We start from the raw sequence: 15,183 nt of genomic DNA, 5'->3' as shown, positions 1-15,183 counted from the left end.
TTTGGGGCTGGCAAAAAAAAAAAGGCAGGAAGGCCAGTGCAGACAGAAAGGACAAAGCTGATCTCATCGTCTCCTCAGTCGAAAACAGCAGTGTTTGTTGTGGGATGCCAGACCCCCGACAAGAGCCACGCTTTTGGACTGGAGACGCAAATGTAGGCTCGCTCGCTCATAAAAAAAGATAAAAGAAGAAGAAAAAAAGTTATAAAAACACAGAGAGGGAATGGTGTCAACATCCCTCCTCCTCTCTATCCCTATGAGAAGCAGACAGTGATTTGTCAGTGCCTTTTCATTACCACGGAAGGTCATGTCATCCTATCTGGCCTGGGGTGGCAGCTGCTGGGCCGGAGCAGACAGGACACGCAGGGAGGGCACTCTCTCTCTCTCTCTCACACACACACACATACTAGCAGATACAAAGGTGGACCCAGACACACAAGCAGCCATTCATGAATGCTTGTACACGCACACACACGCACACACACACATACACCTGTCTGCACCTTCCTTCCTCACAGTGCGATAACCCAGATGGCATCCTAGTAACAGCTGTAACCAGAGAGAGAGAGAGAGAGAGAGAGAGAGAGAGGAGGCTGCGTGAGTACCACGAGCTCTGGATTATGCTCGGCTGCTGACATCGAGCTTTGTGCCTTTTGTGTGGTAAATCAGCCACAGGAGCAACGGCATCAAAGATCAATCCAATGCAGCCCGAAGATTGGGTCAGTTAATTGTAGTTTCGAATAATGCAAGCTGATGACTGAGATTAAAAACTTTCCAAACATCAGCTGAGAGAGAGTTGAACTCAGTTTTACCTGGCTGCAATGAATCTTTCATGCGATTGCCTTTTTGCATCTCCGTCTACTATATTCCTTGTCGCCTGTTGCAGATCAGATAGTGTTATCATCCTGTTCTGCTATCATCTTGTCCCTGTGCCTTTGATACTTGCTCCCTCTCTGTAAAATCCCCTCGTATCACTCCAGGCCGATCAAACTCAGAAAAGCGCTCCATCCCATTAGAATTGCTAATGATACAGCAATAAACTGTGGTGCAGAAGGAAATACATAGAGAGAGAGAAGGCAATAGATTTCCTAAAAAAATTAATCCAGGAAGAAATAAGAAAAGAAGAATAAGAAATGTACAGTTTTATTTATCCCCGTAGGGAAATTCTTCTCTGCATTTGACCCAGTCTTAGTTATTAAGGAGCAGTGGGCGGCAGTGAAGTGCCCACCATTCTTGTTCCAGTTCCATTCCAATATTGGTAATTGAACCACTTCCGAGTTGCGCCTCGAAAAATAAAATGTAAAGTGCACTTATTTCTATGCAGTAAACTCAAGAAAGCGAAGCAGTATCCCTGAAATGCAAAAGAGGGAATAACTTTAGGAGAGTAGAGGTGGGACGCAGTAGAAAGTATACATTGTATAGTTTCTGGAAATTAAAACTTCTACCTTTTGGTTTTACTGAAAGAGGTGAATATTATGGGGTGATTTTGTTTCATACAGCAACATGAGCAAGGCTGAGTGTTATTTTTTCCACACACCATATCCCTCAGTTTCTTTTAAACAAAACACACTTGACAATTATTACTTTCAATTATGACAAACAAGGCTTTTGGGATGTGTTTTTGAAACTTTTCCAGACAAATGAAAAGCAGATGTGAAATATAGCAAAATAAAGTTACAGGACTGTTCTTTGCTGCCAGGTCCCCTGTTAATCAAGGCAAAGAAACGTGTCCCTTAATTATTCCCGCAGACCCAGTGTTTGAAAGCAACCCGAGCATGACTCAGCAAATTGACTGTACTGATTGGATATTCATCACACACGCAGTGATCCATCCAAGGAGCAAAGGCAGCCAGCCATCATGGTCTAAATTCAGGATTACGTACATACTTGCAACCAAATAATTATTGCTTGTATCGTTATGATGAGAAAAATAGATTAATGTATATAATATCTGTATTCCTGTTGAAGCATACACTCATTACTTCACCTGAGGTGTTTATTCACTATAAACTGTATGCTAAATATGTGTCTACAGACCAAGGGTGGGATGCAAAGGTACTATCTATACAAAAATATCAGTTTGGTGTATTTTATATGGAATCTGTGCCAGTCACTGTAAACAGTCATTTTGTGTCTGATTAATTATCAATGAGTCAAATGTTTCAGTTTATTTAAAAAAAGTTGCGTTCACCCTATTGTTTGGGTCTGTGATGTTTTTCTGGTTGCTGCCTGGGATGTCGGAGTAGATTAGCTGCTCAGCAGCTCAATCAGTGATCGTGCAAACAGGTTTGTCTCATTCAGTCCTCTTGGTAGGGAGGGCTGGGCCCTGTTTATATGGAGGAACAAAGGTACAGTAGCTCAGCAGTAAATTGTGTTATATATATATATATATATATATATATATATATACACACATACGTGCGTGTGTATATGTATGTGGTCTTATTACTGAAGGACACTGCAAATTAATTGGGTGATACAATTAGCTGTTTTTCCCGTTAGCCGTTTGCTACGTGTGCTTTTATGTGGTCTGTCATTTGCGCTTTTATGCCTGTTACTTTTATGCTGCAGTCTTGGCCAGGACTCCCTCGAGACTATCCAGGAAAAACAAATGTTAAATAAAGAAATGTTTTTTTTTCACTATTTTGTGTGATTTTAGATGCTTGCTCTGGCTATTCTTACCTGAGTAGCTAAGAAAATGCCCTTCACTGGTTGGAACCTTACTGTGAGGCTTTCATTTGTTTGGTGCTTATTTGCTTCAGTTTAATGTAAGTTTATTGAATTTCTCAGGTTCCATTTTTGCTCCAGTGAACTTTTTCTTAATAATCAATAATTGTCTTCAGCATCCTTTTTAAAGTGTCCTGGTGTCAAACCCCCTGCTCTTTCCTTGATATTGGGTGCGTTAATTTGAACTATATTTAGATCACCTGCTGTGCAGGGTGTGGGGACCGGCTGCTAATTAACACTTGAGAGCAGTTTGGGCAATCAGGGTGTGACGACACCTCAGGGCATTCTGATCCATCCACAACTTACTGCAAACCTCATTTACCAGCCAGATAGGTTGGTCTTCTACAGAGGTTATTAAAGAATATGTTTTTCTCCCTTCTAGGTTACCAGACATTATTGCTATTTGCCGTGAGTTTGTGGTTGCCTCACGATAACCTTGTGCCTGCAGGGTTTATCTGGTTTATTGGTTTATTTTCATTGAAATACCCTTCTTATAAACTTCCTTATTATCAAAGAGGAATGTTTTCAGTCTTTATTAAGGAGGCATTTCTTTATTATTGTAACGGCGCTTTCAAGATTCCTTTTTTCTATATCTATCTATCTATATATATATATATATATATATATATATATATATATAATAATAATAATATAGAAAAAAGGAATCTTGAAAGAAATGCCTATTTAGTATATATTTCTCTGTATTATGTAGTTGGGAACTTGTTCTTCCCGATCAGCTGAAATCTGGGGAATCAATACTGCCACAGAGTGTGTGATGTCTGCGTGTTTTTAAAAAGTGGTGTGATGCCTGTGGCAATTTTGTGAGTGGTAACATTTTACTGAAAAAATCTTGATGCTGCTTCTATCAGTTCAGAAAACAATATAAATAATGTAATAATAACAAGTTAGATCCCTAAAAGACGCAGTGTGTTTTTTGCTCTTACACCATATGAGCTTTAGCAAGGAGTGCAAGCAGCAGCGCAGTGAGAACACACAAAACGCCAAAGAGCTTCGGGGAGGTCGAGATCTTCTGCCGTTGAAGAATCAATGCAATTACTCTATATGGCTCTCCCCATCTGAGACTGGCCCGCAGCCATGTTCGAAGCAGCACCAACACCCGACGTGTGCCAGCTTCCCCCCGACATGCCTTTCACAGTCCAAACATCCCGTGTCACAACAGGAGTTAAACTCCTGCCGCTCCCCAGAATCACCTTGTCGTCCCCCTTGTCTGACGAGACCTTTCGCTGCGTCCTCAAAAACACATTGATGCATTCAATTTATTCATGGGAAAGGAGGGGGGAGATAACGGTAGCGCTGCATGTGTATGAGCAGGAGAAGGTGGAGGGTTGCTCTGACTCGGACAGACAATGCAGAGAAAGCGTGGGAGGACCGGAGAAGATGCCAGGGTGATGGATGAGAGAGAAGCTCCTCTGCTCACCAGAGTTTGGAAAGGAAGAGTTTGAAAAAAGAAAAGGGAGTTTATGGCGACCGGGCCTATAAATAACGACCCTGAGGTGGAAGCTTCTCCGCTTAGTGTAAATGAGTAAAAAAAAAAAATGTTGATGTTTGGAATAGAAGACGTATTTTGCTTTAAAGCTTATCAGGCCACAATTAAATGATAGTGAAAAAAATAAATCCAGCCTTAGGTTTTCAAAAGAAAATGATGACGACGGAGTGACTTTCATCTTTGCGTGCATGGCTTTCTGTTTTGCTCTATCAGTGAAAGCCAAAAGGCCCATAATCCTCAGATAAGACTACTAATCAACTAATACCATGGACGGAGAGTAATCTCATCAGCTCACTAATCACCTTTCTGCCTCTGGTCTGCATCTTGACGTGAACACACACACACACACACACACACACTAACACGCCCTTCCATGTGTATATTAAGTGCTCACAGGGGAAATAAAGTGCTGAGCCTGAATGCTGTAGAGCACCTGCTGCAACATCAATGGATTTAGGGTGACATTTATCTGTTTTTCACCTCACATACACGCATGGATACAGACGTGAACTCATTTATTTTCAACACTAACATTATTTTTTCCCCTAATAATTGAATTAAGATTATGCTGAAAACACTGGTCTGACTCAGTTCAAAACAAGTTTTTATGAATGAAGCTGAGAATCTAAAGTGTCCATTATAGGATAAATCTAGACTTAAAAAGCTAAACATTTCATTTGGAATTCAGAGGTATCCATATTATTATCTATATTGTTCTATAGTTCAAAACTGATCTGTGCATGTCACCAGTGCCTGAACAATATTCCTGTGTCTCGTTTCTCCACCTCATCCAAAGTGCTCCACACTGACACAAGCAGGTGAAGAAATGGCAACACAGCTATTAGTAACATTAGTAACGTCATGCCTGCACCTTGGTAACTGTAGAGATCTCCCACGCTGTTCTGACGCGTTATGTGTTGCCAGTAGGCGCTGCGTGGCAGAGAGATGGACTTGGTTAGCGTCTCTCTGGGATGGATCTGAAAGAAACAGAAAGCGTACAAAGTAATGTCAGACACTCGCAACAGGGGAGACTGCTCCGGGCATGTCGGTAAACAAAAAGCGCTCATAATACGGTATATTGCTTGTTGAATGGCATGTTTCCACTCTTGAATGGCTGTTCGGCGGGCGAGATGGGACTTGGGACTGTGATGCTGTTGTACCACTGGATTATGCGTTTTAGATATATATTTGCAGCTTGAAACTAAAGGCTTCACCCAGACTACTGCTATAAATATATGAAATAAGTCAATATTTTACAGAAACACCTGGAGTAAACTGAGTAAATCTGCATTTTCTCAGTTTCACCCATTTTGCAACTGTGGTCAGCTTTGTGTTTGTGATTTATAGAGCTGAGGGTGAATGCTGCATTTGGAAATGTTCCCAAATGGTGGGGTCCAAGAGCATGGCCATATGGTCAAGGCTCATCAAACACTAGGCAGGCCTACATAAATAAAGAATACAGATGATAGCGGAGAGGAGGGGGAGGAAGAACGGCCGGAAGAAGGGAGGGAGAGAGGAAGGAGGTGGGGAGGAAGGAAGGGATGGACGGGTGTTGTGATGGAAGGAGGGAGCGGAGGCCAAGACTGTGGGGTATCAGAGGGCTTCTGGTCCAAGGCAGCTCCTTGGGGAGAAACCAGGCCGCAATACCTTGAGAAAAATGTGTGTGTGTGTGTGTGAGAACATATTCTGTCATGATTTATTGCCTCGGTGTTCACTGGTTTCTAAAAATAATCCCGTGAACAGCCTCAATGACATGCTACTGTAGTTTGATCAGCCGAAATCAAACAGACAGAGAAGAAACCATTGAAATAATACAGAAAGCATTTTTAAACAAAAACATTATTTATGTTTACAGATGCAGTCTTCGTACAAATGCTTCGTTGAGTATAATGTGCAACAGTGTGTATCCGCCAGCACATGGAAGTGACTCACACTGTGCAAATCATTATTCCTGGAACAAATGCATGCTGACACTTGCACGCATTATTAGCCGTTTGCAACGTTGGCAGTATTAGAAAAAAACAAACAACTAATGGCCTCATTGTGAGCTGCTGGGGGTATATCAGATAAACAAGCAAAATGTAAAAACGTACCTGGGAACTCTTCTCCATCTCCTCCATCATCCTCTCATGCTGCTGGGCAATGGCCAGCGTGGCCGAGTGGACCCGCTGGTAGATCATCTCCCCCTCCCGCGTCTGGAACGTGAACAAACCCTCTCCTGTGTCACACATCCTGCGCCAGGAACACACACACAGAGACAGAGAGAAGTGCACACGCTTTGATCGTGCTCACTCTTGGATTGCTGATTTACAAAAATGCATGGTTGAGTGTGCACTTACAGAGAGGCGCATTGATATAATACCCCACTGTAGTCACACACACACACACACACACACACACACACACACACACACACACACGCGCATGAGTAGATACAGTACACAAACAAAAGACACACATTCACAGAGGCACCTGTCACTACAGTGCCTGAAGGGCTCTGCGGCAAATGCTGATATCCTGGGATGTTTCAATATTCAAAGTTGCTTTGTTGAAGTTTTTGTGACATTTCCAGAAGTTTTTTTTTTTTTTCACCCACCGCTAACATTTTAATCTCACACACAAGCTCTTATCATGCGCACACACACCTTCCGGACTCAAAAGTGAACCAGGTGGAGTCCCGTCCGTATCTGCGCAGGGAGCTGAGAGGCCACATGACGAGTTTGAGGCGAGCGTTGTGTATGTCCCACAGGTAGATGTTCTCATGGGTGATCTGCATGGTGCACTCCCCATAGATGTCCAGGTTGGGAGTGGGCATTAGGTACACGTTGAAACGCTCTGGAAAAGAGTCACAAACTAGAATTACAGCCTTGCGGTTGTGTGCCTCAGCTAAAAAGTTTACGTCCTTCTCTGTCCAAAATGTCTTTGCTTTATCATTTTATCCTGTTACGCTAACCGTCTCCTGGCTTCATTGTTATCATACAGTCAAGATAAGGTTCTCATCTAACTCTTGGCAAGAGAGCATAGAAGCAAACTATTATTTTATGCTTGTAAAGACTTTTAAAGATTTTTGAGGCTATCCAAATGTATATCAGACGTTTTTCCACTTGCCTGTCTCGCATAACAGAAAGGCTTTCATTTTAATCTCTGCAGAGTCTGCACCGGCTCTGTGCAGTCGCATCTCAGCTCCGTCTCAGTGTAACCGCAAGTTAAAGCATTTATTTAGGCGCCAAGTCTATTTTTTTGTTGTTGACATTAACGGGTGTAAACGTGAGACTGATATTAATAAAGTTAGCTGTGAGTCAAACACACTGTCCAAAACAAAAAAAAAGGGAGCCAACTCCTTTCCCACACTGTGTCTCTGGACGCAGAGCAGTGGCCGGGGTTTGGTGATGCCCACTCCTGTGTTATCATCAGAGGCCCAATTAGAGTTAAAACTGGAGAGGGAGGAGTCAGCTGGCAGTTATTGGCAGTACAAAACAGGCAACAAAAAAGGGGGTTTGAGAAGGTGTAAGTCACTGCAACCACAAAAGGTCAATTAGGTGTGGGCAAACACAGAGGTAACTGGACTGTACTTGTATAGCACTTTTCTAGTCTTCCGATATGTCATCATTGACCCATTCACACCCTGATGACAAGAGCTACCATGCAAGGTGTCACCTGCCCATCAGGATTCTAACTAACCTTCATACAACATGTGGAGGCACAGCTACAGGAGCTATTTGGAGGTAAGTGTCTTGCCCAAGGACACATCGACATGGACTAGCGGAGCCGGGGATCGAACCACCGATCTCTACCACTGATCCACAGTTGCCCTGTATACTCACTCACACACACACACACACACACACGAGCAATTGCATGATTCTCTTGGCACAGATCATTATTCTTCTTCAAAGATTCTTTATTATAGCTGTAATTTATCTAATGCTATTTATTGAAACCACAATAGCAACCAGAAATAAAGTGAACCACCTAAATTGAATAATTTGGGATGTAGCTTTAAATCCTACAAAGGGTTGCAGAAAACCTGATTAAGTTATAAAGGATCAATTAATATGAAGTGATGGATTATTCTTCTCTCCCTGCAATGTGAGATCTGAAGTGTCGGAGGGACGCAGAGGTTTTTTAAATGTATTTATGAGGCAGGGAGCATGAAACGCATGGCTTCTAAATAATTTGCAACAATATATAAGCTTTATACAACATAAGCATGTTGCATGCAGACACAAATGAGAGGCGTTTGCCTCACCATTTTAGATAGTCAGCTATTTCTTTGTATGTAAATATCCAATCAGTATCTTTTAGTTATACATAGTAACAGTACACTAAATTGACTGTACTTAGCCATGACTCACTCTTACTTTGTGTTTTTTTTATCCAATGTGCAACCATGAAAAAGGTATCCCACTTTACCTAAAGTGGGTCTAAATAGCCGTCCAGTGAGCTAGACTGGGATCAAGGAGACACATCTGTCCATTCACATGAACTAACTCTCTGAAGCAGACAGAGAGAGGAAGAGAGGGAGCGAGTTCTCCATAATCCAAATTAGTTCTCACTAATTACACTTAATGATTCAAAATATGTATGTGTCTGCAGTGGATAGAAAATGTCATAGTGTGGCGTATTTTTAGGGTCGGTGAAAATGAACTCTGATCTAATTATCGGCCCCTGCTGTTGGGGGAGGGCTACTAATTGAAACATGGGGGCAGGCCCAAGCCTCTTGTTTCATTCACTCATACAGACAGCAGACAGACTCAATTTGTCTCCATAACACACTGATGCAACTATCCTATGAGCACCAAACCTCTGCTGCAACGGAAGTGAGCGGAATTGTTTTGTTGCAGTTCAGTCAACAACTTGCATATTTATATCTTTTATGAAATGAGGCCAAGTTATGTTGAAGAACACAATTCCCCTTGCGGTGAAATGAAATGGGCTGAAATGACGGCAGATTCTTTTCAATTATTTGCCCTTTTACAACTTTAAACTGCTCTTCTTTGCCTGTTGCCTTTTCAATTTCCTCTGCGAGATTACAAATTACACAGACAATGAGCTCCACTGTGATAGCAGCGCCCTGTTGTCTCCCCTCTTTTCCATTTCCTGTGAGTGGAATATGTGGGGAAGCATATTTATTTCACGTGGCTTTAGGAGCCATAATCTCATCCATCTCTGTGACAAGCTTCATTAGGAGAGAAGCCAGTGATGCACAGCACTTCTCATTAGGGTTGGAACAGAGCCCCGACCACAGCCTGTGACCTGTGCTCTATCTCACACAGGTTTCCTTCAACACACACACACACACACACACATCCCAACGTCCTTCTGAAGTCGAAATGAACATGTGCTAATGTAACTAAAGACTGTTGCAGGGGACTTCGGATCAGATATTGACAAAAATGTTGCCTTTATTTACAAGGCCTAATTGGACAGTGTCTGTTCTGCTCCTCCAACCCTCTGAGGACTCCGTTGCATTAACACATACTGGCCTGGACCGCAACCACAAAGGCTGGTGCGAGAGATTGACCCTGAATGGCTGTCGGTGGTAGCGGGGACTAATTGGGCACTCACCGTTCTGCTCCCGCTGCACCCCCGCTGCTAACAGGTCTGGCTCTCCCAGGCTGATGTCGTTGAGACGGCTGCCCAGGCACTCCACGCACAACAGCTTACACCATTCCTCTGCATCCAGCTCTGAAAACAGCAGTGCAGCGTTAGGACATGTCCATCATTAAACACACACACACACACACACACACACACACACACAACTGCAGAGTTAATAAAACACAAATCATACCACAACAACCTTGCCTTCAGTGTGTTGTTTACACATGCACATAAATCACTCAAGGAATATCAGAAGAAAATTCTGCATGTACAGAACATGAGAACAGCTAACAGTAACCAGGTGGGAAGAAATCCATCTGATCCAGTTGTTAATTGGAAAGGAAATGTAAGCCCGGGAAAAGAGAATATTTCAACAGAATGAGCATATTAAAAGCTTAAAAATAATATGAAATATTAAAAATAATTTTTAATTATAAATAATATTAAAAATAATTACTTTTTTTTCTTTTAAAAAACAGTTCAAAGTACAAAGTACAAGACACTTCAAAATAATGTGTCTTCTTCGGATGGCGGCTCTCAAATACATTTGGGATTTGCTTTCCAACTGCCAGGTTCAGTTTTACGATCAAAACTCCCATTGGCACAGTAGTGAGAAGGCTGCATGCCAGATTAGCATTTGATGTAGTTAAGCTGTCAAGTAACGTGACCCAGCTGGACCTGGCGAATGATATTCAGCTCTGCAATCCCTTTGTACTTTCTTACTATCAACACGTAACGGCCCGAAAAAGCAATTCGCTACCTAGACTTAGATTCATAGTAACATTTAAAAATCATTAACATCGAGCATTTCTTTGTACTGTATGCCCACACACAAGGTACTGGGGGAGTTTGGGGTATAAATGTAAGGGGCTTCCAGAAAGTCTGTGTAGTGCTGGCACATTAAGGTGCATCCGCCTTATCTCGCCCTTGGCTTCCTCTACATCCAGCTCCATTATTATTTGCACATAAAAAATAGACTGGTAAATCTCAACCAACCATGTGCAGATGATGTGCCTCTTTGGCTTCCTGTCCACGTATTAGAAGCAATCTCTATTGTTACAGTCCGTAATTGGGTTGTTACACACCGCAAACAATGCCCAATATAGTTTTTCATACCTGCGGTATGAAAATCAATATTTCGGAACAGATCCTCCCACTTCTTAATATAGCGGCAAATGAGCATCACTTCGCTAAACTCCAATTCTCCTCCCTCTCTCTCGCTCTCAAGTTGATTTTTCCTCCGCTTCTTGACAAACTTTCCGCAAGCCACCCCTCCACTTCTCATGCAGCATATCCCTACACACATTCACGTCTTTGCATGCAATAGAGAAAAACAAACACCCAAGAAGTCAAAGCTTTCCTGACTCCCCAGCGAGTCAACTGTGGCTAAAAAGACTCATTTGAAATCTGAATTTGAAGAACAGGCACTTACCTGATTCACAGGCAAATATCTTGAATGTGTCATCAATGAAGAGGATCGCCACTGCGTGCTTTTTTGTCTCCCGCGGCATCCGGGTTATGTTCTTTATGTTATGGAGCTCAGTGATCTAAAGACGAGGGAGAGAGTGGCAGCAGCACATTACTTTGAATGAACACAGCCAGGAGCAGCAGCAGCGCCAGCGAAGCCTTAATTGGCATCTTGCACTGACTTTGCTGGAAGTGCAATAGTAGTTGGAGGCTTAGCATATAACGGATGGCAAAGAAAAACAGAAATGTGGGGGATCTTAAGAGATATATGAACAATGGCAGTTTTTTCCCTCTGATTACAAAAAGTTATTTAAAAAAAAGTAAGAAATCATTCACAATGTCAGCTCCTTGTAGCGCAGTGATTGCTGGTGTTGTGTGTAATGCATTGCTAAAAGCACTTTATGAATAAATGTGACCTGACGCTCATACTGTAACACTGTGTATCTGCTGTTCAAGTGCCTCCTTAAAAGGGATTTCTTTTTTTTTTTTAGCCAATAGGGTGGTGGTTGGGTGGGGGCGGCAATCAAAAGCATCTAAATCACTTTACCAGGATATTGATCTTGGATGGAAAAAAAAGAAGATTGCATTTAATTGAATATCACCCGCATTCACAGGCCATTTTGTTCAACAGTCTCCTCTGTGTTCGCTCTGCCTGGGAGATAAGGCCCATTACATTATTGTAGTCTATTGTGTGCTAACTGTGGGCCCTTTGCCAGACTGTTGGAAATGAATTAGCTGGGCTCACTGCCCGTATAGTAAAGCTTGACTGTTTAAGGTTAAAAGCCCAAACCTAATAACGCACACAACATACATGGACTACAGATCTCTTTGTTCGATAACACTACACATTGTACATTTCCCCTCTATTGTCAGATATCCTCTGCTCAGCATTCAAGTTACATTAAATAAAAAGAGAAGAGGCTATGAATAATGAAAGTTTAACATGTGTAATTTCGTATATCATCCTCAAAGATAGTATCTAAATATTTGATATGAGATGAGGTGATTATGTTTAGTCCCTGTGAGGATACAGTATGTATTTGTCCTCAGGCAGATCATTCATACATAGAACTGCTAGAAAGCAAGCATCAACTGTGGGAATTTCTGAGCCGTGAATTCCACCAGCCATTCATTTCTGTCTCTGTTTGTGTAACTGTGCATGTTTTAGGCTGTGTGTGTGTGTGTGTGTGTGTGTGTGTGTGTGTGTGTGTGTGTGTGTGTGTGTGTGTGTGTGTGTGTGTGTGTGTGTGTGTGTGTGTGTGTGTGTGTGTGTGTGTGTGTGTGTGTGTAGCCATGTGTCTAAGGGAGAGATTTGGGTGCATTCCCAGACTGAGGCACTAGAGTCCGAGCGAAGTGAATCATTTGTGATGAGACTTATTCCTCATCTCCTCTCCTCCCTTTCTGTCTTTCTTCTTGTTTATTCAAAGGTGTAAATTAGATCTCATATATCAAGAAGGCTGCAGTCAAACCAAATCAGGTGTTACAGTAAAAAACGGCAGGCCTCTCATTCCTTTGAATGTGCGTTGAGGCTGCGGCTATTGGGACTGCAGGGGATGCTGGGAAAAAAATTAAAGATGCAGCGGCCTACAGCAATAAAAACAGAATCCGAAGCCACTTTTGGAATAACGCATCCCGATGTCCTCCTGCGGCCAGGGCTCAATGGGCCATTGATTTGAATGGGTCCATCAGCTCAGTGCTGACAGTTATATGCGAATGTCAACTTGCTAACATGCTCAATATGACAAGTAAAATGATGATTTTTAGCACGTAATCTTAACAATGCTGGCTCTCAGTTCAATGTGTTAGAATGCTCACTTTGGAGGACAACATTGTCACATAAAAAAAGTACAGCTGAGAATGAAGGAAATGTCATTAAGTGGTAAACCAAAGTACTGGATCCATTTTGAGCTGATAATGGTGCTCGAAAAAAAGTGAAGGGATCGCAATACATTCTGAGTGGTTCATAACTGTCTGCATCGTCCTGAATGTCTGTACAGAAATTCATGGCACTCCATCCAATTGTTGCCATATTACTCCCTCTAAAGTGGTGGACCAACCAAACAACTGCACTAGTGTGACTAAAACCACCTGCTTCCCTAACGACACATTGTGTTTGGGCATTTAAATACAGCTCCATCTCTCCACTTCAGCTGCCTCAGCTCAGGAGAGCTTGAAAAGTGAAGCACACAGTAACACTTTTAACGGGGCCAGAAATATTGCTACAAATATTCAGAGATTGTTTTACTGTGTGGATCAGTGCCTCTGAGAGAGAGAGAGAGAGAGAGAGAGAGAGAGAGAGAAATCCCCTTTGTGTTGATTCTGTAAATCAGCCACCAGTGCAGCCTATTTCCTCCCAAAGCACTGCAGCGTTGAATGAAGCCCTCAGACGGGACCTTTCTTGATCTTTGTGGCGATGCATTACCAGGTGCACTAGTGCATGTGTGCGCTCATCGCTCACTCCGGCGCAGGGTGCATAAGATGCCCCCGGTAAGGGGGGGGAGGTGTTACAGCCACACAGGACGCCTAGTTTGACAGCATGATGCAGTATAGGCAGGTAGACGCTTCATTCACCATACATGGCTGATACTGTAGCAGCGAGGGATAACAAAGTGGATCTGAACCTCTACCTAGCCAGTGAGAAATTCATAATTACATGGTTACAGTAATGCTACAGACTACTCAAGCTACAGCCACAAAGGAAACCTGGTGTCAAAGTCTCCTATCCTCTACTGTTATCTCCTCTCATTACTTTAAGACTCTGTTCACGGTCTTATAGTCTTAACATCATCTCCCATCACCATGATAATGAGTCATAAATGGAGAATTTCAAAGGGCTTAAGAGGCGGGCAGAGATATATTATACACTGGATTATTACTTTCTAAAAAGGGAGGGAAAGGGCCCCAGAGGAGATGATAAAGTTGCAAAAAGTGTCTTAATGGATCTTTAATTCTATCATCTGTGACCAATGGATGAAAAACAGGTTATTGGTAGGAGTGTGTAATACAGTACTGAGTGATTCTATGAAAATGTATTTATGGGAAAAAAAAACACCCACCTTGAGTGACCTAATCTTATACAACAAGTGCTGCATTTTTCTTTAAAATAAATTAATTTCACATTATTACTGGAGCACATTTCCTGATGATTTAAGAGAATACATTTATTGTCTTAATGCAAGACCAAACACCTAATTTTTGGTGGCCGACCATTGGTGTCAGATTTTATCAGCTAACGCTAATTAATTCCACCTTAATTCCAAATTGCAAAATGAAAATCGGGGCTTTTATCTGGTGAGCCAAATTCAGTCGCATTTAGACTCCGCCAGCAACTGGTCCCTGGGGAGTGATACAACACATTTAATCTCTTTTTGGTAATCAAGAAAACCAACTTTTGAATGCGATACATTTGTTATATATTAGTGGCATTATCTGACTTGATGGTGGCATTGGAAAAAAAGGTCAGATTGTTCCCAAATCATTAGGAATAACATTCTGGAGATTAGGAATATTGATTAGTAATTTCATGGAAATTTGGTCACTACATTTCATCCTGATTGACCAAAGGACTGACTGACATCAGTACCATTAAGCCTCACCGCTAGCAACTCAAATGTAAAAGTTAAACTCTTTGCTTAGTGAAACTTGTTTTATATAGACCAAATATCCATAAAGCTCGAGACACTATATACTTGCTTTTATTGTGACGCACAATATAATATATTGTTGAGGGTTGCACAAATGTACTAATTTTCTCTCTCTCTATATGTATATGTATATATATATATATATATAAATTGATTTACAGAAAAATAATTGGGAGATTTATCAATAGTGAAAATACTAGTTGCAGCCTTTTCATGAAAATGGTTGCAGATGAATCT

The 15,183-nt window shown here is 41.8% G+C and overlaps 1 protein-coding gene across 1 annotated transcript in view; it reads right to left on the bottom strand.

Annotated features, from left to right (window-relative positions):
• The window catches only part of dok6 (docking protein 6), a 36,788-nt gene that overhangs the window by 1,783 nt on the left and 19,822 nt on the right, over positions 1 to 15,183 (bottom strand). Inside the window, exons 3-7 of the mRNA XM_034560418.1 lie at positions 11,268 to 11,382; positions 9,800 to 9,919; positions 6,877 to 7,066; positions 6,325 to 6,463; positions 5,103 to 5,208 (exon numbers count right to left, since the gene is read on the bottom strand). Coding sequence (XP_034416309.1) covers positions 5,103 to 5,208; positions 6,325 to 6,463; positions 6,877 to 7,066; positions 9,800 to 9,919; positions 11,268 to 11,382 — 670 coding nt within the window. The remainder of the gene's footprint in view (positions 1 to 5,102; positions 5,209 to 6,324; positions 6,464 to 6,876; positions 7,067 to 9,799; positions 9,920 to 11,267; positions 11,383 to 15,183) is intronic.

The sequence above is a fragment of the Cyclopterus lumpus genome, chromosome 20 (genome assembly GCF_009769545.1).
Source record: "Cyclopterus lumpus isolate fCycLum1 chromosome 20, fCycLum1.pri, whole genome shotgun sequence".
In the NCBI taxonomy this organism is placed as follows: domain Eukaryota; kingdom Metazoa; phylum Chordata; class Actinopteri; order Perciformes; family Cyclopteridae; genus Cyclopterus; species Cyclopterus lumpus.
The sequence above is the reverse complement of the archived record's forward strand: the minus strand, read 5'-3'. Positions and strand labels throughout refer to the sequence as shown.